At 57.9% G+C, this 27,419-nt stretch overlaps 11 protein-coding genes across 11 annotated transcripts; 4 read left to right on the top strand and 7 right to left on the bottom strand.

The window, feature by feature from the left end:
• Nucleotides 1-142: 142 nt before the first annotated feature.
• On the top strand, nt 143-2,993 carry BJ171DRAFT_513090 (oligomeric Golgi complex subunit 7). The gene has a single exon (XM_053111729.1). The coding sequence runs from the start codon at nt 167-169 to the stop codon at nt 2,933-2,935; it is 2,769 nt and encodes a 922-aa protein (XP_052964815.1). The 5' UTR covers nt 143-166; the 3' UTR covers nt 2,936-2,993.
• Nucleotides 2,994-3,283: 290 nt separating this feature from the next.
• On the top strand, nt 3,284-5,860 carry BJ171DRAFT_513089 (iron-sulfur subunit of succinate dehydrogenase). The gene is made up of 8 exons (XM_053111728.1): nt 3,284-3,606; nt 3,943-4,032; nt 4,353-4,497; nt 4,681-4,815; nt 4,973-5,082; nt 5,198-5,399; nt 5,581-5,639; nt 5,749-5,860. The coding sequence occupies exons 1-8, from the start codon at nt 3,547-3,549 to the stop codon at nt 5,770-5,772; spliced, it is 825 nt and encodes a 274-aa protein (XP_052964814.1). The 5' UTR covers nt 3,284-3,546; the 3' UTR covers nt 5,773-5,860.
• A 322-nt stretch (nt 5,861-6,182) lies between these two features.
• BJ171DRAFT_513088 (uncharacterized protein) lies at nt 6,183-7,198 on the top strand. The gene is made up of 2 exons (XM_053111727.1): nt 6,183-6,354; nt 6,609-7,198. The coding sequence occupies exons 1-2, from the start codon at nt 6,249-6,251 to the stop codon at nt 6,725-6,727; spliced, it is 225 nt and encodes a 74-aa protein (XP_052964813.1). The 5' UTR covers nt 6,183-6,248; the 3' UTR covers nt 6,728-7,198.
• A 360-nt stretch (nt 7,199-7,558) lies between these two features.
• Nucleotides 7,559-8,893, bottom strand: BJ171DRAFT_513085 (uncharacterized protein). Its single transcript, XM_053111726.1, has 3 exons — nt 8,842-8,893; nt 8,419-8,685; nt 7,559-8,031 (listed from the first exon to the last, which is right to left on the bottom strand). Exons 2-3 carry the CDS (start codon nt 8,480-8,482, stop codon nt 7,685-7,687), a joined length of 411 nt encoding a protein of 136 aa, XP_052964812.1. The 5' UTR covers nt 8,483-8,685; nt 8,842-8,893; the 3' UTR covers nt 7,559-7,684.
• An 821-nt stretch (nt 8,894-9,714) lies between these two features.
• BJ171DRAFT_583849 (uncharacterized protein) lies at nt 9,715-10,494 on the bottom strand (the record flags this gene model as incomplete). The annotated part of the gene is made up of 3 exons (XM_053114271.1): nt 9,715-9,744; nt 9,861-9,919; nt 10,272-10,494. 3 exons carry the CDS (start codon nt 10,492-10,494, stop codon nt 9,715-9,717), a joined length of 312 nt encoding a protein of 103 aa, XP_052964811.1.
• A 1,198-nt stretch (nt 10,495-11,692) lies between these two features.
• On the top strand, nt 11,693-16,294 carry BJ171DRAFT_513079 (ADC synthase). The gene is made up of 12 exons (XM_053111725.1): nt 11,693-11,958; nt 12,105-12,287; nt 12,445-12,526; nt 12,671-12,769; nt 12,915-13,068; nt 13,250-13,455; nt 13,618-13,827; nt 13,935-13,990; nt 14,135-15,149; nt 15,292-15,631; nt 15,795-15,891; nt 16,059-16,294. Exons 2-12 carry the CDS (start codon nt 12,106-12,108, stop codon nt 16,099-16,101), a joined length of 2,484 nt encoding a protein of 827 aa, XP_052964810.1. The 5' UTR covers nt 11,693-11,958; nt 12,105; the 3' UTR covers nt 16,102-16,294.
• A 67-nt stretch (nt 16,295-16,361) lies between these two features.
• Nucleotides 16,362-19,348, bottom strand: BJ171DRAFT_513075 (Aspartate/glutamate/uridylate kinase). The gene is made up of 5 exons (XM_053111724.1): nt 18,923-19,348; nt 18,719-18,799; nt 18,369-18,573; nt 18,004-18,099; nt 16,362-17,749 (listed from the first exon to the last, which is right to left on the bottom strand). Exons 1-5 carry the CDS (start codon nt 19,087-19,089, stop codon nt 16,625-16,627), a joined length of 1,674 nt encoding a protein of 557 aa, XP_052964809.1. The 5' UTR covers nt 19,090-19,348; the 3' UTR covers nt 16,362-16,624.
• A 250-nt stretch (nt 19,349-19,598) lies between these two features.
• Nucleotides 19,599-20,261, bottom strand: BJ171DRAFT_559057 (ribosomal protein S25 component of cytosolic 80S ribosome and 40S small subunit; the record flags this gene model as incomplete). Its single annotated transcript, XM_053113190.1, has 3 exons — nt 19,599-19,640; nt 19,816-20,058; nt 20,178-20,261. The coding sequence occupies 3 exons, from the start codon at nt 20,259-20,261 to the stop codon at nt 19,599-19,601; spliced, it is 369 nt and encodes a 122-aa protein (XP_052964808.1).
• On the bottom strand, nt 20,178-20,768 carry BJ171DRAFT_513074 (uncharacterized protein). The gene has a single exon (XM_053111723.1). The coding sequence runs from the start codon at nt 20,668-20,670 to the stop codon at nt 20,296-20,298; it is 375 nt and encodes a 124-aa protein (XP_052964807.1). The 5' UTR covers nt 20,671-20,768; the 3' UTR covers nt 20,178-20,295.
• A 611-nt stretch (nt 20,769-21,379) lies between these two features.
• Nucleotides 21,380-24,314, bottom strand: BJ171DRAFT_626446 (uncharacterized protein; the record flags this gene model as incomplete). The annotated part of the gene is made up of 6 exons (XM_053115526.1): nt 21,380-22,484; nt 22,618-23,319; nt 23,487-23,607; nt 23,699-23,759; nt 23,976-24,080; nt 24,240-24,314. 6 exons carry the CDS (start codon nt 24,312-24,314, stop codon nt 21,380-21,382), a joined length of 2,169 nt encoding a protein of 722 aa, XP_052964806.1.
• Nucleotides 24,315-24,947: 633 nt separating this feature from the next.
• BJ171DRAFT_513067 (casein kinase I epsilon/delta kin-20B) lies at nt 24,948-27,381 on the bottom strand. Its single transcript, XM_053111722.1, is given in 7 exon segments — nt 24,948-25,144; nt 25,162-25,580; nt 25,713-25,966; nt 26,328-26,560; nt 26,761-26,884; nt 27,062-27,146; nt 27,362-27,381. The coding sequence occupies 5 exon segments, from the start codon at nt 27,095-27,097 to the stop codon at nt 25,337-25,339; spliced, it is 891 nt and encodes a 296-aa protein (XP_052964805.1). The 5' UTR covers nt 27,098-27,146; nt 27,362-27,381; the 3' UTR covers nt 24,948-25,144; nt 25,162-25,336.
• Nucleotides 27,382-27,419: the final 38 nt, after the last annotated feature.

Raw genomic sequence — 27,419 nt, 5'->3', positions numbered from 1 at the left:
GCGAGACCGTCTCGCTGGTGTCTCGCTCGCGTCTCGCTGGTGTCTCGCTCGCGTCTCGCTGGTGTCTCGCTCGCGTCTCGCTGGTGTCTCCTGCTCGCCGAACAAGCCCTGCATCTGGCGCGGCATCAATCCGCCTCCTCCCCTCTCACCCCATGCCGTCCTGCCAATGCCCCTGCCCATCGACCCAGCCTCTGTCGCCGGCGACGACGCTTCGCCCGAGCAGCTTCTGCCGAGCCTGCTGAAGAAGCAGCCGTATGCGTCACGTCCAGCCATCGATCTCGCCGACTTTGGCCATCCCAGCTTTGACCCAAAGTCCTGGATCAACCTGGCCCTGAATGCGACAGGGCCCGATGCTGCCTCCTCAACCGCCGCGGCCGCGCCTGCTCTGGCCAAATCGGATCCAATCCTGACGCAGTCGGACTCGCAGCTCTCGCTGGGAAGCAGCGACTCATCCTCTCGTGTAGTTGCCGGCCCCGGACTCTCGACGGAGCAGCACGTCGCCCAGCTCCTGACTCAGCTGCACCTTTCGAGCCAGGATGCCGCCTACAAGCTGCATCAGCTCGCCAAGGACATGGTTGGGAGCATCTCCCAATCTTATCACGACATTGAATACATCCGTCAGGACTCGAGAGCCCTCAAGGCGTTGATCCAGACCGCCAAGCTCGAGCTCGAGTCGACACAGACCCAAACAGGCTCGGCCATCGATCACCTCGGTCGCCTCGACGTCGTGCGGGGCCGCATGGAGCAGACTCGCGACGCTCTCAAAGAAGCCGAGAACTGGAACTCGCTGTCGATCGAGATCGAGGGTCTCTTTGACTCGGGCGACTACCACAAGGCCGCGCTGCGACTGAAGGAGGCTCAAAAGTCGCTCGGGCTCCTCGCCAACACGGCCGACTACAGCGCTCGCCTGGAGCTGCTGACAAAGCTCCAGAATCAGCTCGAGATCACTTCGAGTACACAGTTAGTCTCTGCCCTTGCCGAGCACGACACCGACACGGTCAAGCGGCTCTTTGAGATTTTCGAGAACATCCAGAAGAGCGACCAGTTTTTCTACTACTATTTTCTATCCAAGAAGACTCCTCTGATGCGCTCTTGGACAAGCGTGGCATCTGCCAGCCCCGCTGTCTCGCCCGGCCCGAGCTCGCTCTACGATGTAGATACACAGCGCGCCGGCGCCCTCGGCCAATTCTTCGAGCAGATCCTGATCCTGCTCAACAAGGAATACACCTGGTCGGCCTTGGTCTTCCCAAACGCCAAGCAGATCATGAATGGGCTGCTGTACGAAATTTTTGCGACCGTCGATCCAAGCCTCGCGAATGTGCTCACAAAGAGGGCCGCTGCCGACGACGGTTTACTCTTTATCGTCGAAGCCTATCAGTCGGCATCCAAGCTCGGCTGCCAGATCGAGAAGCTGCTGTCCATGATCCAGATCGACTTCAAGAGCGCGTATGCCCTGTCGACGCATCTTGGGAGCAGTGAGTCGCTGACTTCCGACCGATGGCAGACAGCGCTCTTTGAGCCCTTTTTGTCCTTCCAGACGCACTATGGCGATCAGGAAAAGAAGCTGCTCGTCCGCCAGTTGCTCGAGGTGCTGCAGACAGACGCACGCACCGACTTTATGGAGACAACGCAGATGATGACGGACACTACCGGGCAGATCTTTACGATTGCCGAGGGGGCATTTGCGCGATGTCGCACCCTGACCTCTGGCTTTGGAGCCCTCGATTTGATTGCAAGTCTGCGCTACTACTTTGTCAAGGTCGTTGATCAGTACCGTGCAATCGTGCAGCAAACGCGATACGACATTGGAATCGAGAGCAAGGCCGGCGCAAAGACTGGCACAGGGGCTCACTCGTCTGCCGCCGGCACAGCAACGGCGTCGTCCGATGCCCTTGAATTCGCCAACTCCGATCTGGCCACCCAGGAGTGGTCCAATTTCCAGGTCGGTCTGCGGGTCCTCGGAGTATGCTGCTCCTTTTCCAAGCGCATGAAGGTGTTTGAGGGTCAGTTCTGCACCTGGCTGGCGCATATGAAGCGAAGGGTCGAGTTTATCCACGAAGAGCCCGGAGATCCCGCCAAGGCCGATGCCTTGGATCTCGAGGAAGACTCGTGCCAAGGTGCACGCAGCTCGCTGCGCCTTTCAACCCTCAACTCGTTTGCCCTCTCGAGCCTCTACGAACAAGTGGGCGAACGCACAGTGGCCGAAGGCATCCCCGGGTTTTCCGCCGAAGTCCGCAGCACCCTTGCTGGCTTCACTGGATATGCACAGCGATTCGTCTTCGATACCATGTTCAGCATGATTGAGAAGCACCTCATGGACGTTCCGGTAATGCCTTTGTGGGGAGCCGCCCTTCCGACGACCACGGGCCCCTTCAATCTGCAAGTGCCGCAGTTTAGCTTCTCGCCGCAGCCGTACATAACGCGGATCGGCGAGTATCTGGTCACGCTGCCCCATCAGCTGGAGCTCTACCTGGAGGACGAAGCCCTGGCCTTCTCAATTCGGGGGCTGCCGTACCTGAAGGAGGAGGATTTTCAGGCCGAGGCTCCAGCGAGCGAGCCCGGAGCGGAAAGCAGTGGTGCTGACCCCAGCGACGACAGCCTCGAGGCGACCCATTTGTGGATCACGTCGGTGTGCCGCGGCAGCATGGTGCAGTACGTCAATGTTATCATGGGCATTCGGTGCCTGAGTGAAGACGGACGCAAGCAGCTCCTGGCAGATATCGGCTACATCAGCAACGTCTACGATGCCATGGATATCGAGTTGGTGGTGTCGCTGCGGCGACTCTGCGGCCTGCTCCAAGCCACTGTCGACGAGTACCAGTCGCAATTTGCGGCCAAGCTGGCGGGACAGGCAGCCGAGGAGAACGACACCTTTGGGGATCTGGACATGGTTCGCCGAGTGGCAGGAATCCGCGGCATTGCGCTGGACGGGTGAAACGATCGAATGCAATATAGCTCCACATGAAGTGCTCGACAGACGAGAGCCGATAGGATGTGAAACGGGGCCTGCACATCGACGACCAGCCAATTGGCCGTCCACATCCACATCCGCACATGGCTGCGCGTGAACTGCGCAGGCAAATTGCTCCGAGGGCATGTGACCGCACCGCCTCGGCGAGGCGCGAGGCCAGCGAGAGTGCAGCGAGAGGCTGGCGAGCCAGCAGCGAGAGCAGCACACACACACGCGCGTCACGGGCATTGTCTGCGGCCGCACACACACACACGCGTGTGCCTTGCGGCTTCGGCTCGCCCACAAGCTTTTGCTTTTTTGCCGCTTGCCACAGGCTTGCGCTTCGTCTGATTTTTGGCCTTTTCTTCTCCTCCACAGAGAAAGGAACGGACGTCCGAGTCTGGTCGGCAGGAGATCTCTCGCTCTCGTCGCATTGCATCAAGAACAGAGCCCTTGGATCCAAGCGCATCCTCTCTTCTTGTCAGCCATACTCGCTGCCCTGTGAACGTCGCCGCCGAACCCCCCGAGCGCACCTCTCTCTCGCTTCTCCCATCCTCTCGGACGATCGGCTCCATCGCCTCGCTTGCTATTCGACCATGTCTGCCTTTTCCCTGGCCTCCAAGAGAGCTGTGGCTCAGTCCCGCAGCGCCTTGATTGTACGTTATTGATGCCGGTTTGCTGTTTGCGTCACGGCGATGCCAGGTTGGCGAGCATTCGTCGCCGTTGGCCCAGGGCGTGTTGTCAAGGGTGTCTTCGCGAGCCGAGCTTTATCCGCGACGCAGTCCAAAGTTCCGAGCCCGAGAACGCCGTTGGATCTGTCTGCTCTTCGTCATCGCCATCCTTTGGATAGCTCATGCCGGGACATGGAATGACTGCTCGTCAAGGCTGCTCGTCTGGCCCAGTGATTGACGTGCAGACACGGTCGTGTTGGGCCCTGGCCAAGCAAGCGTGGGTGATTTCCTGTGCTGACACCGTCTGTGATTCCCATGCAGGCTCCTCTTCTCAATGCTCCCCGTGCTGCTTCCATGGCCACCACCACCCAGAAGCCTGAGCACAAGAAGACCTTCAAGATCTACCGCTGGGTAAGCAACCTTGCCAGAGCCCGGGCTCGAAGCAGATGCACGCATGCATCTCGCCGTGCCAACATCAGCGTCAACCGCGGCGCCTTGTCTTCCGTGCTATTCATGCTGCGACTAGCGCTGGACCCGTTGGCCTTCTCGAGTGGCGTCATGGCCGTCGGCATCGACTCCCCACCCAAGTCATCCGATATCTGTTGCATATCGGATCGGTGGATCGCGTTGGCGCGCTCATCATGTTGATCGAGCCGATTCGGAACTGCTGCTGTGGTTTTGCTCACCAAACCCATATCCCTCGTTTCTGTCGCATCCGCACGCGCACACAGAACCCCGACACCCCTGCCACCAAGCCCCACCTGGCTTCGTACACCATCGACCTCAACCAGTGCGGCCCCATGGTCTTGGATGCCTTGATCAAGATCAAGAACGAAATCGACCCCACTCTTACCTTCCGCCGCTCCTGCCGTGAAGGTAATATCGACGCCATTGGGCACTATGTGATGGAGCCTCGGTCGAGTTCTGCAAGCGCTGGCTGTGTGTTGCGAAGGTTGCGCTCTTCTAAAACCTGTATGCTCTGCTATTCATCACCTGCCCTGCTCACGGCCATCCACGCGATCGAATGTGCAATTGTGATTCCACACTCGGCCCGAGCAGGTATCTGCGGATCCTGCGCCATGAACATCAATGGCGGTAATACCCTTGCCTGTCTCAGCCGCATCGACCGCTCCGCCAGCGAGACCAAAATTTACCCTCTTCCTCAAATGTACATCGTCAAGGATCTCGTACCCGGTGAGCATCGCCTGCGTTGTGTTCGACTCATCGGTCAAGTTAACGGGCATTGATTCGTCCAGCACCGACGCGGCGACTAGGCAGATTTGAATGAGCCGTAAACTTACCAGCTGCGACCTGGCTCTGTGGCTGCGTGCCGACGATCGACCCTGCCCAGATCTCACCCATTTCTACAAGCAATACAAGTCCATTGAGCCCTTCCTCAAGCAAAAGACCCCCGCTCCCGAGCGCGAAAACCTCCAAACCATTGCTGACCGCCAGAAGCTGGCAAGTACCACTCTTCATATGTTTTCCTGTGGCTGATGTCTCGGAGCGTGCAGCCATGCAAATCCATCGCGATCCGCGAGCTCATGTCTCTGATCTATCTCGCCGGTGTCTCCAGGACGGTCTCTATGAATGCATTCTCTGCGCTTGCTGCTCGACCTCGTGCCCTAGCTACTGGTGGAACCAGGACAAGTACCTTGGCCCCGCTGTTCTCATGCAGGCCTACCGCTGGATGATCGACTCTCGCGACCACTTTGGTGTCGAGAGACGCGAGCAGCTGCAGGATCCCTTCTCGGTCTACCGCTGCCACACCATCATGAGTAAGTTGAGCTATTGGAACGACCGGAGCACTGCCTTTGCCGAGTCTTGCGGCGACAAGTGATCTGCTGTGAACTCTGCATAGGTCTACAGTGGCTCCGAGGTGTCTCCCAGCGGGCTGCCTCCCTCCCACACACTGGACGACATGGCCAGTCGTTCTTACCCTCTAGCTCTGAACCCCAGACTGCGCCCGCACCTGCCCCAAGGGACTCAACCCCGGCAAGGCCATTGCTGAAATCAAGGTGAGTAGAGCCGGCACCGCCTGGCAGCCAGTCGTGGGTCCTCGATGCAGATTACTTGATCGTATCTGGTCATGCGGTGCTGATCCACGGTGTTCCCGGTCTCTCGCAGAAATTGATGTCCAAGGACGGTTAAGTGTATCGCCAGCAGATGCATCGGCTTCACGGTCTCACTCTCATCCACAATAAAAGGCATTGAGAACCCCTCCTATACACACAACAAACGCTGCGATCCGCACCAGACTCACTGGCGAGGGAACCATCCAGAATGCCTCAGGATGACCAAGGCTGTCTGGTCTGGTGTCGTTTCGCTCGCAACATGTGCCAGAAACGCGCGGCGTTCACGGACGCGGTCGCACGTGTGTGACGCGCAGCAAGCCGACACAGAGCGAGAGCAACAGCATGCAGCGACAGCACAGACGACAGCACAGCGGCAACTTGCACAGCCCAGCGAGAAGGCCTCTCTCCCTCTCCCTCTCTCGTCCTGCCTGTCTCGCCGCGTTCCTCTTCCCGCCAGAGCCCGTTCCCATCGTCACCCGCCCTGCGTCCTCATCAATCCACCTTACCTTTTCCGGAGCGCACATCCGCCGTCGTCGCAGCCGCTCGCACATCATGGGTGTCTTCTCCGATATCAAAAAGGCCGTCAGCGTCAAGATCTTCCAGTACGAGCTCACCCTGGGGCTGTACATGCTCGAGCCCATCGAGAAGGCCATCTTCAGTACGCTTTTCCACATCGATTGCTCTTGCCTCTTGGCGGGCTGGATTCCTGCTCGCCTGCTTGCTTGGCGGCTTGTTTGGCCTGAGGGAGCAGCCGAGGGAGCCTGCCAAAGACTCCTTTGAATGCACATTCTGCCTCTTGCACCGGCGACCAGCGGTGTGCACGGATGCACCCGCAACGCCAACCGTCGAACACCGAGCCGTTGCTGAAATCAGGCCCTCCTTCCCCTGCCACTCCCACCCTCCTCTGCACAGATGCGATCTTGGTCCTGTTCCTGGCCCTGATGGTCTACGCCGTCCACCACTACCTCCCCGACCAGGCCAGCTACGTCATGTCCAAGACCCGCTACTACCTCTCTGCTGAGTCGGATTAGATTTGCTTTGGACTGGGATGGCGATATGCGCTTTCAGCAACTCCGCCTCCCGCACCCGGCCGCATCAAGAGCCTGTCGCTCGACTCGCTGGATGCCAAGCCAATTGTAAGGAGGCGATAGTCACTCGATCCGTCCCGCAACCGAGAGCAGATTCACATCCGGGGGAGGAGGAGGAGCAGGCATGCATTAGAGAAGCAGGGACAGCACAGCCAGAGTGAGGGGGAAGATCGAAATGCCCTTCTCTGGCTGGGGACTGTCACGGACTTGCGATGGCCGGTCACAGATGAAGCGGCCGCAGACCATCTTCCCAACACTCGATGACATCCGCTGAATCAGGCGGGGTTATTCCTTTCTTGTTTGCACTTTTGGCTGTCCATCTCCCATGAATAGATTCACCATTACCATGCGCAATACGGAGGGCTTGCAGATCCGCTCGAGCAAAAATAAACCAATGCAGGGGATTGATATCGACGAAAGGAGGAGAGGGGAGGAGCCGCTCCAAGGCAGGCTGGCAGCCGCCTTGGCTTTTATTGCGAGCTCATTGTGAAACAGGAAATCTTGACACGCTGATGGCTTGTTGATCGGTTGATGTTGATCGATCTGGCTGAGCGACTTTAATTTGTACCCAAACCAGGGATATTGCTCTTTGCCCTGGTTTCTTCCTTCCTCATTTGAGATATGGCTTCTTGCTCTGGCCTGCAGTGACTGCATCTGTAGCGGCTCGCTGGTCCCCATCGTGCCCACTCACTCACTCCATGCATCTGCCTCACACAGGGAAACGATTTGACCCACTTGATCGAGTGTGTGCTATGGTCCGACCACGCCGTGTTTGTCCGAATGAGACGATGTGTCCAATTGCCACTTCAACACACTGTATTACTGGTTGTCTTGCAGCGGATCCGGCAGCCAAGGTTTAGTCGGTTCCATGAAAGACAGCAGATGTTGGGCGGAGTGGATCTACTGCTGGCTGCCGCCCCGTCCACCGCCTCGTCCGCGCTGGCCACCACGGCCGCCTCTCGATCCTGCTGATGAGCCGCCTCGTCCGCCGCCAGGTCCTCGGTTGTTGTTGTTGTTGTTTCCGTCGCGATCGTGGTGGCCCCCCGACTTTTGCTCGTATCGCTTCTTCTCGAGGGCCTTGATGAGGACCTCATCCTTCAGTCGCAGATACTTGACGGTGTTGCCGCGGATGTAGGCCTCGGGCAGCCTCCAGAAGCGCTCGCCGTCGGCCCCGGTCTGGATCACCTCGCGGAGCGAGACGTTCATCCAGTTGTCGCATGAGACGAGAATGCCGTTGTAGGACTCGCCTGGATACCATGCACAACGGCATGCGTCCATCGAGAGACATATTCGGCGATCGGTGTTGACGTCGGTGTTGCCGTTTCGGGATGGTGGAAGCAGTTGGTCGGGAGCCCCCATGGGTTTGAATTGGGTTGATTGTCGTTCGGGTATCAGTGAAGGGGTGAGCCAGGAAATGAGCAAAGCGATCGATTGCATCGACAATCGCGAGCGAGGATACCAAAGAATCGCATCAGATCATATCTCCAACAGAAATATACATGGCCCTATCTGAGCGCACTTCGGAGATTGTCTTCAGCAGCCCGATGCGATCCTGCACAGCCCGAATCCTTCGACCAGATAGCCCTTCAGACGCTCCCATCGATTGCCATGCGCCGCCTCCCCCTCGACCCTACCGTTTTTCAGCTCGATCAGGACAGGATGGCCAACGGCAGCGTTTAGCAGGTTGAGCGGAAGCATTTTTTGTGTGATGATTTGCTTGGATATATCTCGACGAGGTCGGCAGGGTCAATGCGATCGAAGGCTGGTGCGATGCGTGCGGATGCTATTCGTTGGATCGAGATCTCCTGGCCAAGCTTATTCACGCTGGCAATGTGCGAGTCGCGACCCCAGATGAATCAGTGTCTTGCCGTCGAGGGAGGGTGCTGAGCGCTTGGTCGGCTCTGGATGAAATCGGAAGGGGGAGGGAAATCGACGATGAGCGGCCCGAGATCGCGAGTCCGCTTGCCGAATATGGAGCCTATGGCACACCCCTTAGCGGAAAAGCATCGGCACGAGCACAGCGCCGTTCGCTGCGAAACACACACCCGATATCGAACCTTGGCGGGATCGGATTCACCGGACTGCTGGGCTGGCGTTGCGGGCCTGGTGCTGATGCGGACCCAGAGGCAGAGCACAGCGAAAGCGGCCCTTGACGACGGCGAGCGCGGCCGGTCCCGTGACCGTGGCAGTCAGGCGGAAGTCACGTTCTGAGCTGCGCCATGTCCAGTGCTGCCTGCGCCACGCCAGTCCAGCCAGCCAAGAACGGCTCCCACCAGAGCCACACAGCATGTCTTGGGCACTGGTACGGGCTGCATTCACCCAGATGACCAGATACTCAGATGCCAAGCTCGCTGAAGACGGGCGACCCGGTACCAACGAACCGGGCCTTTCAAAGAGAAAGAGAGATGCTCTCCAGTCGCACCGAAGCACTCAGCACTTTGGAAACTATGGGCGCAACCACACCAGACCCATCCTCATGGCGATGCTCCTCCGAAACACTGCATGAACGGGTGTGTATTCAGAATCCAAAAAAAAAAAATATCGGCCAATGGCCTCCAAAACAGGGTACCCCGTCTCGCTTTGCGAGCACTGCATGGCTCGGCTAAGGGGATTGAAAAACATCACTGGGGAAACACGCTGGGGCCGGCATCGGCTTCCGGCGCAAGCGATTGATGGCAAGGCAATAGAGGGAGAAGGATATCACCAATCAGGAAGAAAAAACTACAAGGGCTCATCTGCATCCAGCCATCATCATTACCAACTTGATCCTCTGAGTCTGCGCCGCACCTTGCTGGCAGGATCGCGGCAATCGGAGAGCGCGTGATACCACTACGGTGAGGCCCGGGCCCGGCTTGGCATATACGCGAGCGCTAGATAATTATTGCATGTCGGGACGACTTGGGCACACCGAGATCGAACAGACTGGCTTCTTAGCTTGGGCCGGCTAAGGGTGTCCAGGACTGAGAATGGTGGGCACGACCAGAGTCGTCAGTTCGGATACGGTGCTGCTTTCACCACCCGATACTCAGCAACTTGCATCGAAGAGTGAGGCAACCACAGCATCATCTGGACTTACGGGCATGTGGTGGTAAATCGCATTGGTCGCCAGGGCAAAGAACAGGAACATCAGACCGTCTAGAAGGGCAAAAATAGGAGAGCGTTCAGTACTGCGACTGTGTGGGCGAGGGAATGCACACAAGGCATATGGCGCATAAAGCGCACCGGTGCTCCATCAAGTGGCTTCCGACACAGGAAATGGTAGAACCACGCAAGTGCAGGATACATCCATCTTGTCGCCGAGTGGCGCTCGGTTGGAGATCGATCAAAGCGGTGCGTCGTGACCCATCGGGGGAGGTGCTATGGACCATCGGAGAGACACAAGTGCCTGGGAGCGTAGCAGAGCTGCAGATGCAAACAACAAACAGCCGCCGATGGTGTCGGCGAGCGGCAGCCCGGACACCGGTCTCGCTCGATCATCAATACTCACAGAAAGTGATCTTTTCCCAAGGCTCCATCATATAGACCCCCGAGGTGATTTCGAACCGAAATACAGCCAGTTGGAACCAGCTTTCGAGGGACTTGAGCAGATCCGTGGACCCGTCTTGGCAAGAGGGAAGCGAGACGGTGATATCGACCGGCGCCGTTGCAGGCTTGCTCTGGCGGCTCTGGGATGAAGCGTGGTACGCCTGGATCGATGTCGAGAACTTCATGCTGCTGCTATTCAGGGTGGTGTCGAGAAGGACGCCTTGTATAGATATGGGCAACTCTCGCGGATAGGCTTGTGTGTCGTGAAGGCGTATGCGAGCGCGAGATGGAATGAGGCAGTTGGAGCACAGGAGAACGACACAGGGCAAAGCGGGGCCAAAGTCGAGTGCTATTTATGAGGCAGGGCGCTCCGAGGCAAACGAAAGCTGTGCAGGACGAAGCCAGGGTTGCCACGGCGAGGCGTATCGTTCGAGAGTGCGGACGTTGGACGCCACGGCGGTTCCGACAGCGAGATGAAAGGCGATGCGGGTCCCAACGAGGTCCCGAGTGCGAGTCAGCCCCAGAGAGCCGATGAAGAGCGGAAAGACGAACAGATGGGGAAAATGTGAGCCAGAGATCGGGTTAGTTGCCGCCGAGACATTGCCGTGTCCGTTGATATGGGCGGCCCAGCGACGAGGCGAAAAGCGGCCGCATGAAGGGAGAGGCATATGCTGCATCAGGACGTTGGCATCGGCGTGCCTGTCCAGCGAAGGGTGAGGGTCTCCCCCGGAGCGGACATGAGACCGTCCGGGTGGATATCGGACCAGGACAGGCAGGCGCAGCGCGGAGCGGCACGAGCAGGACAACGCACCACGGCTTTGAGAAGGAGGCGATCGAGGCTCGGCCGAGGGCAGCGGCTGGTGGAGAAGCCGATATCGGTGACGGTGTTGGCGATGGAGCTGGCGATGGAGCTGGGCCGAAGCTGGCGATGGTGTCGAAGGGGGTGACGTCGACGAAGGACAACGGTCGAGTGCGACGGCGGTGGCGTGGTCTTGTGGTCGCTGCGCACGGGGTCACGCGGCGGTGCGACGCAGCCGATATGGCTCGAGCCGGTGTCGTGCTGGCTCGAGCCGGTGTCGTGCTGGATCGAGCCGGTGTCGTGCTGGATCGAGCCGGTGTCGCACTGCCCACAGCACCAACAGCAATATCAACAGCAATATCAACAGCAATATCAACAGCAATATTAGCATCAGCAGCAATCAACATCCGTCTCGGCCATGGATGCAGCCCCTTCCCGGCCCGCCTCGCACCGTCCCGCACCCGCACATGCTGCCCGACCCCCAACGGCGAGCCCCCCGCGGCTTTGGGGAGGTGCGCAGCAGCGCCGTTCGATGGTTGCCTTTCCAGGGCAAACGGCCTGCCTTTTGTGGTCGCCTCGCCTCGCTTTCACACGCACCCCACTGGCCCTTGACAAATGTTACGACAAACTTTTTTTCAGCCTCCCCAACAGACGCCGCAAACATCAACACACTCCCCGTCGGGCCGGTACACTGCCTCTCGTCGTCCCTGGCATCGGCGATTGCGATTCACCCTCGACAGGCATCTGCCGTCCTTCCCTGCCGTCCGCTGGAGTGGCTCTGATCCTTTCGCTCTCGTTTCGTTGCCCCGAGTCGGCTATTTGTGTTCCTCTCGCTTGAGCATCCGTGCAGGTGAGGGAGGCTACACAGCCATGGCCGCTGCATCCGCGCGATAGAGAGCATGGAGCATTTTTCACGTCCTTTCCAAGCCAGCGGCTTCCATCCTGCTGCTTCGGTGTTGCGGTTGCTGATTCCAGATCCTTGCTTTGATTCGCCAGCATGGCACCCATGCACATCCGTTCCAGCAAATCCCAGATGCAGACCGACTGCAGGTCCATGAAAGCGTCCATCCGGACCCTGATTGTCGACAACTATGACTCGTACACCTTCAATCTGTACCAATATGCGTCCGTCCAAGGCGGACCTCTCCCAGTCGTGATTCGCAACGACCAATTCAGCTGGTCAGCGATCCTTATGCGCTTGTCTCGTTTCCTTTGCTCTGGGACGCCGTTCCTCTGCCTCCATTGCGCCAGTCTGACGCTTCGGCCGTCGCATCGCATCCATCGGACACATGCTGAGACTCTGTTCCTTCCTCTATCGCTCCTGCGTTCAATGCAGGGAGTTTGTACGCGACCACATTCTCCCGCATGTCGACAATGTCATCATCTCTCCAGGCCCTGGATCTCCCGACCGACCCGAGGCAAGTGCCTCCCTGCCACCGCGACCGACATGCAGCACAACTTCCTCAACCTTTAACTGGGTGCTCCTCGCTGACTGTTGCGCTCATCATTCTGCTCCTTCTGCCGGCCGCTTGCTTTCCGACGATGGCGTGCTTGCCATGCAGGATTTCGGCATCAATTCGCAGCTGCTGCTCCACAGCACCATCCCGGTCCTGGGAGTCTGTCTCGGTCACCAGGGTCTTGCACTGGTGTATGGTGGCAAGGTACGAGCCAACGTTTCAGTAACGACTCGGTCCAGTCGATCTCAGTCGCTGCAGCTGATCTCACAACTGATCTCGCAATGTTACAACTCTCTTCGCACATGCACATGCACACGCCGACGCCTGAACACTCGACCTGCGGGTGCAGGTGGTTCATGCCAACGAACCGGTCCATGGTCGACTGAGCCAAGTATTCCATCACGATACCTTGGCATCGCCTGGACTCGCAAAGTCCATTTTCGATGGCGTTCCGTCGCCGTTCAGTGTTGTGCGATACCACTCACTTGTGGTTTCTCCAGCCGGTATGTGCACCAACTATGGACTCGACTTTTTGGAGGACCGGCCGGGATTGGTCAGGCAACCGTATGAATCTCCGATATCGCTGCCGAGTCGAGTTTCGCCGTCAAATCAGCGGTTTTATATCCCAGTTGGTACTCGCACGCTGACAACTAACTTGGATCCTCGATGCGCTGCTCGACACAGACCTGCCCGAGTGCATTGTGCCCATCGCATGGTCGTCCTCTTGCCCCGGCTCGGACCCTGATCGCCGTGATATCATCATGGCCCTCCAGCACAGGGAAAAGCCGCTCTGGGGTCTCCAATTCCATCCCGAATCCATCTGCACTTCGTTTGGGCAGACTCTTCTCGACAACTTCCGCGACCTCACATTCGAGTACTTGAAGCGGCAGGTATACCACAGAGTCAGGCTCACAGCATAGAGCTGTAGTGAGGATCCGTGCGCCTGGATGCCTTACATCCATATGCGACCCGAGGCCAGCTCGCGCTCTATATCTTTGTTTGTTGGAATGTATTATGGATCGCTCACAATCGGTAATGTCCGCTGCCCAAAGGGCGTGTCGTTCCCCAGACCAGAGCCGCATTCGTCCCTCAGCGAATTTACCGCCATTCCAGGCCCGCTGTGTCCCGGCATCGAGTCCCGGCGCCCGAGCAACATCAAAATCGCTGTAAAGAAGCTTGCGCAGACATGGTGCGACTGTGAAACAGTCTTCTCGGATATGTTTTCGGACGAGCCAGTTTGTTACTGGCTGGACTCTGCCAAGGTAGGCGAGCGGGCTGAAAGTGCTTGAACGGCGGGCTTCAAGTCGATGCAGCGTCGGATGGATCCAATCTTGTCTCGGCACGCTCATTGGCGCTTTGGGACGTGTAGGTCGAGAAGAACCGAAGTCGATTCACATTCATGGGCGCTGGAGGCGGCCCGCTCAGGTGCGATCCGAGTCGTCAGTCTATTGGGCTATCGCTTTGCATCGCATTCTGTCGTTGCAGCCAGCGCTTTACTGCTTATGCGACATTGCACTGAGTTGTGGCTGATTACGACTCCCGACGAATACGTAACTCCATACATAACAGCTTCACGGCCCAATACTCCACGCTGACGCGAGAGGTTACTCTGACGCACCTCGGCTCCATACCCAACAAGAAGGAGGTCGTCTCGCTGGCCCGCACCGTCCATGAGGACTTTTTCGCCTGGCTCACCGACCGAATGCAACACCTTGGCATGGGCCCGGACATGAGCGATCGCCTCGTCACAGAGCCGACAGATCTGAGTATGGATCAAATCCCGTTCGACTTTCACGGCGGCTTGGTGGGCTATTTTGGATACGAGATGAAGACCGAGAGCATGCACGTCGCAGCCAGTTGCGATAGCACCAACCATGTTGGTGAAGCCTCTCGAAGGTTCCAGACAGTCTCGGCCCAGTCCGTTCCGGATGCGTCGTTCATGTTTGCCGATCGCATTCTGGTCTTTGACCATGAGCAGCGGGACATCTATTGTATCCACGTCCGAGATGTCGGCAACCAGGAGAACGAAAACTGGTTGGAAGTGTGCTCGCAGCGTCTGGCTGGGTTGCAAGAACGCAGCCAGAGCCGCCAGCGAGACCATCTGGGTCAGCCGCATCCAGATGCGAAGCGAATCCGCTTCGACCCCAACGCACCGGGCCGGAACAACCAGCTCAAGCTGGCACAGAGCCGGGAGCAGTACCTGCAAAGCATCCAAGATTCACTCGTGGCCATTCGCGACGGAGAAACGTACGAGGTGTGCCTCACAACACAGATGAAGGCACAGCTGCCGCCGCCGTCGCCCTCGCAGATCATGGACTTTTATCTGCACTTGCGCCGCCGCAATCCAGCGCCCTACGCGGCATTCATCCGGTTCGGGGAGGACCTTACTGTTACCAGCTCAAGCCCGGAGCTGTTTTTGAAGGTTGAGCGCGACGGATGGGTCAAAATGAAGCCCATCAAGGGCACCGTGGCCCGTGTGTACCCGGGATCGAACGGCATGACCGAAGCCGAGGCTCATCTTGAAGACGAGCGGCGAAAGCAGAACCTCGAATCGAACGAGAAGGACCGAGCCGAGAACTTGATGGTGGGTACGAGGCCATAGCTCGAGCGGGTGGCGAGTCGGCCGGCCAACCGCCGCCATGTCCTGCCCCGACACTCGCTGACTCCATATACACTACACTGCATTGCACTGCATGGCACTGTACTGTACTCGTGTCCTTGGATAGATTGTCGATTTGATCCGCAACGACCTCAACACCATCTCACGCCCGCGCACAGTGCACGTCCCGGCACTGATGCAGATCGAGAGCTATGCCACGGTGCACCAGCTCGTGTCGACCGTCAAGGGCCACCTGCGACCGGATCTCACCTGCATCGATGCCATCAAGCAGTCGTTCCCACCGGGATCCATGACTGGAGCCCCGAAGCGCCGCACGGTCGAGATCCTCGAAGGTCTGGAGGGTAACATGCCGCGGGGTGTGTACAGCGGCTGCCTCGGCTGGATTGGGCTGAACGGTTCGGCCGAGATGAACGTGGTGATCCGCACCGCTGTGTTTGCTGGAGGAGGTAAGTTCTGACCGCCGTTACTGCAGCCAAGTTTGTGGAGTCTGCGAAGCTGTCGTCGAGCGGGAGCCATCGGGAAAATGTGTGCGGTCCAACCAGAGTCTCTCCTCCAGCATGTGTGTCCCTGGTAAGGGGCTAACGCAGCCTTTGACCTTGTCACTCTCAGAAGTATCCATTGGCGCAGGTGGAGCCATCGTGGCTCTATCGGATCCCGAGGGCGAGTACGACGAAATGCTTCTCAAATCCAACTCGGTGGCGCCCAGGTATGCATAGCGCCGAGCGGGCACAGCGGCACCATGCGCAAGAGCACTTTTGGGGGGCGAGGGTGAAGATCAGCGGACAACCAACCGCAGAACCCGGACTGATGCTCATTTGTCGGACTGGCCGTCCCAAATCCGAAACACGGCCTGGGCTTGGATGAACGCTGCAGTTTGGCGGCGGTCTTTGGAATTGCGCCCCCGAAACACTCGTGAAGAGAATCGGGCTATGAAGCCCCAGGCAACCCATGCGGCCACGGTCGCCGAGGCGCTGCAATATCAACATGATGCACATACCAACATGATGCACATATCTGCACTATCCCTACCTCACACGATACATTTCCACCGACTCATTCCGCGGCTGGGCAACTCTCCGATTGTCAATACATACTACCCCCCACAGCAGAACGATCTAGCGCGCCAGTTCCTGTCGCTCGGCGAGCAGCGAACAGACGAACAGTTGTTCCTGAGTTCAGGGAGGATGGCGGGATGCCGGTGGAGCATGTATTCGTGAGGAGCGTCGCATCTCATGCAAGTGATGGTCGTGAGTCGTTGGGGGCCCGTGCGTGGTGTGTTGTGGGTGGGTAGGTGGGTAGGGGAAGTGCTGCAGTTGTACAAATGTGCCGTCATGGCAGGTGTGGGCGGTGGAGTATGCAAAACGAACTTGGGGTCAGCACCACCCGGGGACAAAGCAGATCCTTGATCGGCTTCAGCAGGCTCATCCACTTGCTCGCCGCTACTGCTCGGAGCCCTCTTCCGAAGCCAGCGCGCACGCCGAATCGACGACGCTGAGGGCCGGGATGATCTTGCCCAGCCGCGCGTGCTCCTCTTCCTCGGCCAGGAGCATGCTAGCCAGGATGCAGTCATCGTGGATGGCCTTCAGGGCCACCTGGGCGTGCTCCATGGACACGACACACGAGATGTTGATTTCACTGGCTCCCTGCGAAATCATTTCGATGTTGACCTTGTTCTTGGCCAGGGTCGAGAACATCTTGGCACTGGCGCCGACCATGTTGCGCATCTGTCGGCCAACCAGCGACACAATGCACAGATCCGGAATGACATCGACCTCGCCGTACTTGCGCAGCTCCGTCAGGGCCTGTTCGAGCTTGTATTCGCGCACGTTGGGCGACAGCGCCATGGAGATGTGCACCTCCGAGGTAGAGATGAGATCGACGACGATGCCGTTGCGATCCAGGGTCATGAAGATCTGCGCAAAGAAGCCATGCGAGACCGACTTGCGGTTGGAATGAACGTTGACGACGGTGACGTGGTCCTTGATGGTAACGGCCGTAGGATGGCGCGGGGGCGGCATGCGGATGCGACCCGATGGCGACATGGGCAACTCGTCCGCATCGGCGCCGTCGTCCTGCTCCTCTGGCAGAATGATGGTGCCCTCGCCTTCGGGGGAAAAGGTGTTCTTGATGCGGATGGGGATCTTGGCGCGGATCACCTGCTCCATGGTGAAGGGGTGGATGACCTCGGAGCCGTAGTAGGTCAACTCGGCAGCCTCGGCGGGCGAAATGGAAGGCAGGAGTCGGGCCAGCGGCGCCTTGCGCGGATCAGCGGTGAAGATGCCGTCCACCTCCTTCCAGATCTGGAGCTCACTCGCTCTCAGACCAACGGCAATGAGGGCGGCTGTCAGGTCGGTGTATCCGCGACCGATGGTGGTAAGGATGGATCCGGGGACAGGTCCGAGGTAGCCGGTGACGACAGGAACGACATCGTATGCCGAGGCGGCGCTGTGGAGAACCTCGCTGAGACGCATGGCCAGATAGTCGTAGAACTTTTGGTCGATGGCCTTTTCGTCAAAGTAGCGATTGATGAGCTTCTCAAGGTTCACATAGACGGCTTTGACGCCCTGGAATACGGCGGGAGGTACATGTCAGAGCGATCCAGTTCGGGGAGCGGCCAAGGAGACACACCAAGGAGACACACCAAGGAAAGGGGCCAACTCGAGCCGGCGCACGGCCTGACCATGCCAGCAGAGCGCCGTGGAGTCGCAAGAGGCATCATTGGCGGCCAAGGGGCAGCAGCAGCCAGCGCTCATGGCGCGGCTGCCAACCTCGCCTTTGGAATTGCATGCAGAGACAGTTGCACAAAGCAGTCACATACGTGGCTCTTCAGCACGCCGGCAAAGAGACGAGCAGCAAGCTTCTCGCCCGTGCTGATGACGATATCCTTCGTTCTCGGCGAGATCTCCCCGATGACCTGCAGCCAAGGCAGCGCGGGTTGGGTGGCCAAGGGACAGAGGCGATAGGAGCAAGACACGGGTCAGCCGGAGAAGGGGTCCAAAGATAACAAACGCATGGTTGTTTGGAGGATCCCAGGACAGGACTGGGCCGGGTGATGGACGAGCCAGTGGGTTTGGCTCGGGGGCGATCTGCCAGTCACACGGGCGACCAGGGCGGCAGCTGGGCTGATAGAGTGTTTGCGGAGAGCCGGGCGACAGTATGCATCGGGAAAGTTGGGCAACATACCGAAGCGGCTTCCAGAAACGACTTGAGTCTCCTGCATTCGGCAGCGATATCGGCGCGGACCTCTTCACGCAGGGCCTCCATCGCTTCGGAGTCGCCGACGATGGATTCCTCGACGGATTTCAGATGCGTGGACTCGATCAAGTCGACAATGTCGTTGAAGCGAACCGACTCGGGAATCAAGGCCTCGTCCGCAGCTTCCAGTAGCCTGGATCGAGACGCAAAATCAGCACGAGCAGCGGACGCACCAAAGCAACGCAAAGCCCCGACGAATGCAAGTGTCGAGAAGGACAAAGACAAAGACAAGATGCAGCTGTGTGCTGAGAACAGTATCGACTTGGCATGGTACGCACCGGCTGGTGGTGCCCTCGCTCTTCTTGAGGCTGCTCATGGCAGAAAGCACAACTACGACCCGGGACTTTTCCAGAGTGGACCTGGGTGGATCAAATCCCATTAGGAATGGCTCGTTGGGCGAGACATCCGACGCACGCAATTCGACTGCGGCGACGACGATGGATGACTTGCGACGGAGACTCGACCAGGGCAGCAGCACTCACTTGACAATGTTGGCGACGTTGAGCATCCGCTCGGCGGTGCCGACACTGGTTCCGCCAAACTTTTGGACGACGAGCGACTGCTCCAGATGGGAGCCGTTGGTGAAGTACGGGACGGTCATGGCGGGGGACGAGGAGGGGAAGGACGAGCCGAAAGAACGCAGGACCATGGCCGGAGAAAGCGAGCAGCGAGGGAGCGGGGAACACAGGGACTTTATGCGTGGGAACGAGCCAAAGATTGCGCAACAAGCGAGCAGATAATCGAGACGGCCGGTGCGGATGTGCGAGGATGCCGATGGACAACGAGGCGAGCGGGGAGGCCAGTGCTGATAACGCCCAGGGCAGACACGACACAGCAGCAGCAGCCGACAAGGACCCGATGCAGCAGATGCGGTTGCGCTGGCCGAGCAGATGGATCGCAAGAAGATCTGCACGACCGCGGCGCCCGAAATAGCGCGGCCGCGGCCTTGTGCGGGCGACTGTGCAACCGCGGCCGTCATCTGACTCACGGCTTATCTCGGCACGTGCGCGCAGCAGCGAGCCAGCCGGTGTGTGGCCGGCCTCGAGGCAGCCAAACCAACCAACCAATCAAACCAGACACAACACACACACACACACTCGAATGCACAGGGCTGTTGGGTGTGGGTCCAATGTATTGAGAAATAAACTAGCTCATGATTTATTCGTCGTCAGAATCATCAGCAGCCTTCTTCTTGGGAGCCTTGGCGGGGGGAGCAGCATCATCATCGGTCTGCAGAGGCGAGGCGAGAGAGACAGATCAGCTTCCGGTGCCTGCTGGCATGGGTCTCGCAGCAATGCTCATGGCTCGTACACCACACTCGCACATATCCTCATGGCAGTGACCGCCAGAGCGCATCTGAAGCCGCGCTGCTTACCTTGGTGGCGCGAGTGTAGATAAGCTGCGAAGCGTGGGTGTCAACAGCGCGGATGAGACCCTTGCTCTCGAGCTCGCGGATGGCAAGACGAGCGAGAGAGCCGCCGATGCGGAGACGATCAACGAGGACCGAGGGGGTGATGAGCTTGTAGGTGGGAACCTCCTTGAACAGCTTATCGTAGGTGTTCTTGTCCAGGACGACGGCGTTGTTGGCCTTGTCCTTGACCTTTCCCTTGGACCACTTCTGCTCGCCGCGATCGCAGATCATTCCGAGGCATTTGCATTAGCACTCATCCAGTCGATACCACCCCATCGTCGCCACAGATTGCATCCCATCGCATCGCTTGACTCGGAAGCACCAACCTTCTTCTTGGCCTTGGCGCCAGAGCTGGAAGCAGCGGGCTTGGCCTTGTTTGTGGCTTTGTCGTCCTTCTTCCCGGCCTGCATGTCAAATGTGATTCATACGAACAGCAGATGAGCATCACACGCTGGAGCGGCAATCAGATGGCTGGTATTCCAGATCTCGCATCGAGGATCCGCGCATCGGCTTGGTTCGTCGGCGGACCTTCGGCCGTCCAATGGACCCGCCGTCGACCCGGTTGCTTGTCCGCCTGCTGGGTCTGGCTGGTCTGGGGCTCAGGACCTGCCAGTGGATGTGCAGACCAGATGGCCCCAACTTCCTCCGCTGGCGGCGGGTGGTCTTGAGCGCTGTGTGCCATACACCGGCAGGGCGTCGGTTGTCGAGTGAATTCCGAGCTTGCTCCAGCCTGTCGGCGCATCCCATTCGAGTGTGCATCCATCCATCCATCCATCGATGCATCCATCCGTCCATCCATCCATCCATCCATCTATCCATCCTTGGTATGTGGGACTTGCATCGATGCGGCCTGGCGTCGGTGCGTCAGGCATGGCACGCTACTAACCATCTTGGAGATGCTCTTCGACGACGTAAGGTGAATGTGAGAGAGAGGCCCAAGATTCCGCTCGCTGCCCCCAATTTTCTCTGCCTCGCGTCCGGCTGGCCGGAACCAAGCCACGCGGTCCGTGCTCCGAGTCACGTGTCTGGATTCCACAGAACGCGTCGCCACCAGGCGTCCGCACTGCCACCGGCCAGGTCATGGTCACAGCACCGCAATTAGAGCGGTGCATGTCCCCCTCTCATGGGTTGTTGGAGGTAGCGGTGTCTCTCATCGACGTGGGGCATCTCATCGCACTGGGACTTGATGTATTGCGAGTTACGTGCTCCAAACAGCCCCAGATGCAGAGTGACCCTGCTCCAACAAGCATTCCATCGTCATTTCAAAGGCAAGTGCAAGCAGTGCCATCGCAAAAGCAACAGCCAAGCAACAGAAACAGAAACAGAAACAGAAACAGAAACAGAAACAGAAACAGAAACAGAAACAGAAACAGAAACAGAAACAGAAACAGAAACAGAAACAGAAACAGAAACAGAAATCACACCATCAAGCACAAAGACAGCCAGCATCATGCAATTATCGATCGAGTCAGTGACATTCAAGTACGCCACCGTCTCTGGCTCCATTCTGGCCAATCGCCATCATCTGCTAGTATTCTTCAGCCGTAGCGATTTTGGTGTCCTGGATAATCGGCTGCGGAGTGTAGCCAAACTTGTTTTGCGGTCCACCTGCAGGTCCCGTGACAATCTGGGCACCGGCAGGCACAATCACATTGACATACACGCCTTGACCCATTCCACCCGGCGGACCAAAGTTATCCTGGGTTTGCGGCCGCGATTTGGTATCATGGAGATCGTCCCCGTCCGGATTGGTGTCTGCCGAAGGCTTTACTGAATGTCGCGGAGACCCTATGCGCTTTCGGGCCTTCATCACGATGATGTAGAAGATATCCAGAGCAAGAGCCAGGAGGAAGAATATGAACCAGAGAGAGTTGGCCCCGCCCTTGGCTTCGGAACACATGGCGTTTAACAGGGTCGAGACTTGTCCGGCAACAGAGCTGCATGAGCCGGCTTGGATCAGCGGCAGCGTTGCAGTGAGCAAACTGTTCGACAATATGACGCTGAAATTTCCCTGCATCTCAGTCGAGACCATCGAAAACATCTTGGCAATGGTGCCGTTGAGCTGGCTGGCGCTTGCAGTGAGGGCCGTGACAGTTTGGGCCAGGTTGGTCTGGTAGGTCTGAAGCACAAGCAGCTGGGTCTTGACGGCGCTGGAGCTGGAAGCTGCAATCACTGCCGTCAGATCCATGGATGTCACCGGACTCGTCAGGCTGATGTAGTTTGAGTTTGAGAGCTCGCCGCTGATGGAATTCTGCACGTTCGTCGCACTCGACGAGAGGGACGAGTTGACCGAAGTCGTGACGCTGGCGACAGCCGAAAGACCCCCGACATAGCTGGCGATCGCCTGGGCGTTTCCGCTCACTAGAGCAGTATTGCCGACTATGCCGCCGAGCGAGTCGCTGGCGCTGATTCCCAGAGTCATGTTGACGAGCGACTGGCCAGCCTGGCAATTCGAAAGAATCTGCGAGCCAAGGACATGGATAGTGTGCCCCGAAAACGTAAACAGCTGTGTCGTGCCGATGTAGTTCGACATGACATCGCGGCAGGCTTCCGTGAGCGGGAATCCCAAAACAAAGTAGATAATGGCCTGAAGCCAGTAGAGCGCTGCAAAGAAAGCACAAATGAACGGAATACTGGTGCGCAAGTGAATGGGTAGGTGGGTTAGCTACAGAAGGCAGCGAGACTGCACGCTTTGCGGTTTCTCACCCAACGCCCCTATCTCTCTTCTTGACAAATCTATCCCCGATAGCGATTGGCAATACCCACGGAGCGAGTATCTTGCGTTGTTTGAGCACAAGGGCGATCAGACTCATAAACATCGGCGCCACAACGATCAGGATTTCGGCCTTGGTGACGTAGTCTCGATACTGCCAGTAGGATTGGTATTGGTTCATCGACGGCTGGACCCGGTACGAGACCATGCTGGTGAGACTGTTGAGATTGACGGAGCTGGTGTCGATCGATACCGAGGATCCAACGCTGGACGAGGCACTCACAACGCCATTGGACATGGTGGAGGGCAGCTGGTTGAGTAAATTGGCCGCGTCTGTGCCCCACACGGTTACCTTGGTGCTGTTGATGGCCTGGATGTTTTGCAACAGCTGATTCATGCTATTTACAGTGTTTGTGTCGCTGTTCTGCGTTGCAAGGGCTCTCACGCTCGTCGCTTGGCTCAGCATCTGCGAGACTGCACTCGCATAGTTGCTAGCACTGGTTTGCGCCAACGTAACCGCCGGAGTGCAGAGTTGATTGTTGTAGTATGTTGCACTGGCCAAGGTGACGGTTTGGATTTTGGCCGGGAGCGCCACAAGCGCCGCGGTGATTCCAGGGCCAACGGCTTGCAGCTGGGTGTTCAAGCTCGATATGAGGTTGGTAACTGCCCCAAGCAGGCCATCAAAGCCGGACCCAAAGTCTCCGTAGGCCGGACCGATCGTGGTGTTGCTCACCCAGAGAGTGAATGACAGTCCCCTGAAATGTGCCAGTATATTTCCATGGCAATAGCATCGGAATTAGCTCTCGCATTAGGTTGTCTGCATGAAGGGCAACCAGCACACGGGCCATTTGCCCCTGGATCATGTGGGTGGCTCAGTGAGGTTCCCCATGAGTAGACTCGTCGACAATCCCTCGACACTTACAAGATGAGGACAGCTCCGGCACTCACGGATACGTTGTACATGGTGATTTTCTTGGACGGATATCCACCACGTCTATTTTTCGGTTGGATCACAAACTTGAAATCAGCTTTGCCCTCATACACTGTGCAAAATCATGGGCAGCCCCCCCCCGATTACCTACCGTGGAGCGCGACCACCGCATTTGTTGCAGCACCGGCAACATCCGACGCAACTCGTCAAAACAACCGTGAGGATCAGCAAGATCAGGCATATTCCGATAAAAATAGCGGGACCCTGGTATCGCAACGGAGCGCAATCCATAACGCGATAGTTAGGTTTCCTGCACGAATCGCAACTTTGTCCACGTTACTGCGGCTCAACCATGCAGGCGCGTGGAATGCCCTCGGAGATCACAAGTCGATTTACAGTGGCCGCGGTGTCAGCGCTTCCCGCCCCAGCCGCCCCGGCCGACTTGGCTCCACGCCACATTTATTCCGCTGCAGTCCATACCAGGAGAAGCTGGATAACGTTTGCCATGTTGCCAGAGTTCAAGGCGTTCATGTAATCGGTGATGGTGTGGTATCCTGAGATCAGGAAGCAAAAATTTTCCGCAGACTGGTGCGCCAGCGGCGGTCGTTGTCAGCAGGCACCCCGGCGCGTGGGAAAACCCGACTACTTGCAGACGCGACGCAGCGAGACCAGGGTCGACACCAAAATGAGCGGACACGACCATGGCTTGGATGGCAAAGCTCGCCAGCATGAGGGAGTACGAACCTGAGCAACAGTGTTTGCATAGACTCCGGTGTTGATGCTGATACCAATGAAGCTGTCGCGCTTAGCGAGACGCATGCCCGCCGCTCCGTCTGCAAACGGACACGCTGCGCTGCCGGGTGCTGCGAGGCTCGTGTTGCACGATACAGGATGGGCATTGGTCCCAACGGCGAAAAGAGTAATGAAGGCAACAAAGCCCGCGAGAATGATGAAGCATCTCATCGCAGCTGTCCAAGGTCGCCTGTCCAGCTGGAATCAGTGGGGTGCTGGGATCGGTTGGCTCTTGGGTCCTGTTAAGGCGTGTGCCGGAGCAGGATGGCGGATAAAGAGGCAAGGTGGGTTCCAGCCGAACCAGAGGAGTTCATTACGGACCTCTCGGAAAGTTTTGATGACCTGCGATCTACTGGACTCATGCTTGATTGGAGCTATTGGCCCTTGGAGGGCCGATAGTCTCCAGCAAGCACCGGATGGTGATGGTACCGATTGCTCGCGAATCATGCTGCTTGTGCTCTTGGTGGTGTATATGGAGCTATTCAGCTATGCGGGTCTTGGCGAAGACGAGGAGTCTGCATTTCTGGCCGCTGCGGTACTTTCCTTCCCGAATCCGACCCAGCTCCGCCAGAGATGGAGGCTTGTTGTACATCCTGCAGATTGACTCAGTATCACGGTAGAGCGATATGCAGCTGCCGGAGTTGTGGGGAATTCAAAATAGACATTACTACTTCATTTTATTTGGACGCTGTGATCTATGCCGACAATACTGTACATGGTGCGTTGGACAAACATGAGTGATAGGAAGATGGGGGAGAGGATTGCAACGACAGGCATTGCGTGGCCACATGAGATGTAGCAAACGCGATAGCGATGATGATGATGACAGTGGAGTGGAAGTGGATTGGTAGTGGGGTGGTAGTGGTAGTGGAGTGGTAGTGGTAGTGGAGTGGTAGTGGTGGTAGCGGTGGTGGAAACACAAATGACGAGGCTTTGCGACATGGGCGGCAATCAGATATAGGACAGAGCGCCTCAAGCACATGAATGGCGAGAGGCATGGGGGTGGGCGCTGAAGTGACCCGGTCCGATGAAAACGGCCGGTGCGCAGACTATTCCCAGAACAGGACATCGTCTTTCCAGTTGGAGTCGTAAAAGTCCGTGAATAGCCGCATCAAGCGGCCGTAGTCGGGCTCCTCGTCGAACCCCAGGTTTCTAGCGTATTCTAGGAATTGGGAGAAGGCATCCGGGAGGTCCTGGCAGAGATCCGCAATCAGGACCTCGTTCTTGATGTTGCCGACCTTTCTCCATCCTTGCACCGAGCTCAGCGCATTGATTCCAGCCCATGGCAGCGATCTGCGCGCGAGAAAGACCAGGCGTCAGTGACTGGCGCTTTCCAGAGAAACCACAATGTCCGTGGCTCCGGAACGAGCGGCGATAGCATCATCAGGAACCGAGGTCATTATGGTTCGCCATGAGGAGGCATACCCTTTGGCGAGCTCGACGGCCACATAGGCCAGGCTTTCCAGATCATCGCGGCGCGTATGGTCGTATCCAAGATGCACATTAACAGACGCATATCGGGCCGTTCCTGTCTTTGGCCGATTTTTGGCATGCTTCCGCTCGGGGATGTGTCGCCCGTCATGCATGTAGCGGGTTGCAAGACCAAAGTCAATCATGTAGATGATTGGTCCAATGTGGCCGTTTTCGCCGGAGCGTCCGATGCAGAACTGGTCTGGTTTCTGTTGCGAGAAAATATGGCAAGAAATAGGCATCAGTCGCCCGCCGCCTGCATCGCGCTGCTCGGTGTGGTTGCGTCTGTTTCATCCGATTCGTCAGCTGCCAGCAAGTGCCAGTACGATCAGCTCGACGCTCTCCATCACCCGAGAGCCACTGCTAGCTACCGAGATATTCAATTGTCTCGACACCGAGTCCACCTAGCTACGCATCAGCACCGAGCATGCGGCCGTGTTGATGTTGCTACGGAGCCGTTCGGGCTGTGTCGATATATGCACTATCTGCATCGACACAGATACCCCAGCCACATCCTCGCATATACCCCAGCCACATCCTCGCATATACCCCACCCGCACCGCAACTCACCACGTCTCGAAAGACGATCCCCTGGGAGTGGATATACTGTAACCGCTGAATCATCCTTGGAATGCAGTAGAACACAGTCTTGATAGGCAGCGTCCCTGAGCGCGACCGCTTCAGCAGAAACCGCAAGTCGGGACCGAGCATCGTCATGACAATGACATTGTACTGGTCGATCGATCCGCAGTAAAGGACCTTCGGGAAGCCGTCGGCATCTCCAAGAGTCTTGTAGCACTCATCTAGTGCCCCGGGAGGAAAGCACCATCCGCGAGTCGGGTGGATGTAGCGAAAGCCAGGGACGGGTTGAGTGTGGTTGGCGATTGGGACGAGTGAAACGAGCGAAAAGCGTAAGTGGTTGGTGCTTGACCGTTGAATAGCACCAGTTCAGAGTGACCGAGCCTGCCCTATGCGAGCGTCGATGGTGCCGTTCGATAGCTACATTCGTTGAAGATGTATGCCGTGTGCTTTGGATTGATGAGCTCGCGCTTGACGGCCACATCGGCACCGGTCTCGAGATCCTCCGCTGAAAAGACTTCTCCGAAGGAACCTGATCCAATCTTTTCCTGGTGTTGCCGGCCAAGTTACGCCACTGTCAGCGCATGTCCTCGTCGTGCGCCCGGTTCGTGGCTCGGTCCGGAAATCAACGAGCCAGACAACAGCCATTCGGGGGGGGGGCAAGTTCAGACAAAGCGTATGCAACGCCGAGCACGAGCACCGCCGGAGCAGCCAGAGATGCGTACATGGATTTTCCATCGCTCGAGAAGAACAAAAGCCATTGGAGACTGCCGGCACGGTCCAGGATGAGCTCGGTTCGGTCGGTGGGTGCTGCATCCGGCAGGAGGTCAAGCGGGGGTGAGCTCTCGATTCGGGTCGAAATGCTGTCGCCACCCATCCTCGTGTCGCCCGCAGCGCAAGCCGGCTGGCATCCGATATACCGCCGTGGGCGTCTGCTCCTGGCTCCGTCCCTGCCTCTGCCTCTGCCTCTGCCCCCGCCTCCGTCTCTGCCTCTGCATATGCATATGTCTCTGCTGCTCTCGTACCTCTGCGGGATGGCTGCTGCTGGAATGGACTGCGTCGGTTCCCAGGCTGCCTGCCGGC

The sequence above is a fragment of the Polychytrium aggregatum genome (genome assembly GCF_025602895.1).
Source record: "Polychytrium aggregatum strain JEL109 chromosome Unknown BJ171scaffold_29, whole genome shotgun sequence".
NCBI classification, from domain to species: domain Eukaryota; kingdom Fungi; phylum Chytridiomycota; class Chytridiomycetes; order Polychytriales; genus Polychytrium; species Polychytrium aggregatum.
Note: the sequence above shows the minus strand (reverse complement) of the source record. Positions and strands in the feature narration are given on the sequence as shown.

Bases quoted from the DNA above. Each gene is read 5' to 3' on its own strand.
- BJ171DRAFT_513075 (XM_053111724.1), bottom strand. From the start codon at position 19,089: ATGGTCCTGCGTTCTTTCGGCTCGTCCTTCCCCTCCTCGTCCCCCGCC. The intron at 18,100-18,368 runs GTATGTTGCCCA...CCTTGGCTGCAG, and splicing joins CGTTTCTGGAAGCCGCTTCG to GTCATCGGGGAGATCTCGCC. The intron at 17,750-18,003 runs GTATGTGACTGC...GCCGTATTCCAG, and splicing joins CCGGCGTGCTGAAGAGCCAC to GGCGTCAAAGCCGTCTATGT.
- BJ171DRAFT_513090 (XM_053111729.1), top strand. From the start codon at position 167: ATGCCCCTGCCCATCGACCCAGCCTCTGTCGCCGGCGACGACGCTTCG.
- BJ171DRAFT_513089 (XM_053111728.1), top strand. From the start codon at position 3,547: ATGTCTGCCTTTTCCCTGGCCTCCAAGAGAGCTGTGGCTCAGTCCCGC. The intron at 4,033-4,352 runs GTAAGCAACCTT...ACGCGCACACAG, and splicing joins CCTTCAAGATCTACCGCTGG to AACCCCGACACCCCTGCCAC. The intron at 4,498-4,680 runs GTAATATCGACG...CGGCCCGAGCAG, and splicing joins CCGCCGCTCCTGCCGTGAAG to GTATCTGCGGATCCTGCGCC.
- BJ171DRAFT_513079 (XM_053111725.1), top strand. From the start codon at position 12,106: ATGGCACCCATGCACATCCGTTCCAGCAAATCCCAGATGCAGACCGAC. The intron at 12,770-12,914 runs GTACGAGCCAAC...CTGCGGGTGCAG, and splicing joins CACTGGTGTATGGTGGCAAG to GTGGTTCATGCCAACGAACC. The intron at 15,892-16,058 runs GTATGCATAGCG...TGAACGCTGCAG, and splicing joins TCCAACTCGGTGGCGCCCAG to TTTGGCGGCGGTCTTTGGAA.
- BJ171DRAFT_513088 (XM_053111727.1), top strand. From the start codon at position 6,249: ATGGGTGTCTTCTCCGATATCAAAAAGGCCGTCAGCGTCAAGATCTTC. The intron at 6,355-6,608 runs GTACGCTTTTCC...TCCTCTGCACAG, and splicing joins CATCGAGAAGGCCATCTTCA to ATGCGATCTTGGTCCTGTTC.
- BJ171DRAFT_513067 (XM_053111722.1), bottom strand. From the start codon at position 27,097: ATGGCTTTTGTTCTTCTCGAGCGATGGAAAATCCAT. The intron at 26,561-26,760 runs GTAGCTATCGAA...CCGGGGCACTAG, and splicing joins GGCATACATCTTCAACGAAT to ATGAGTGCTACAAGACTCTT. The intron at 25,581-25,712 runs GTATGCCTCCTC...TCTCGCGCGCAG, and splicing joins GCCGTCGAGCTCGCCAAAGG to ATCGCTGCCATGGGCTGGAA.
- BJ171DRAFT_513085 (XM_053111726.1), bottom strand. From the start codon at position 8,482: ATGCTTCCGCTCAACCTGCTAAACGCTGCCGTTGGCCATCCTGTCCTG. The intron at 8,032-8,418 runs GTAGGGTCGAGG...CATGGTATCCAG, and splicing joins CCTGATCGAGCTGAAAAACG to GCGAGTCCTACAACGGCATT.
- BJ171DRAFT_513074 (XM_053111723.1), bottom strand. From the start codon at position 20,670: ATGGATAGATGGATGGATGGATGGATGGACGGATGGATGCATCGATGG.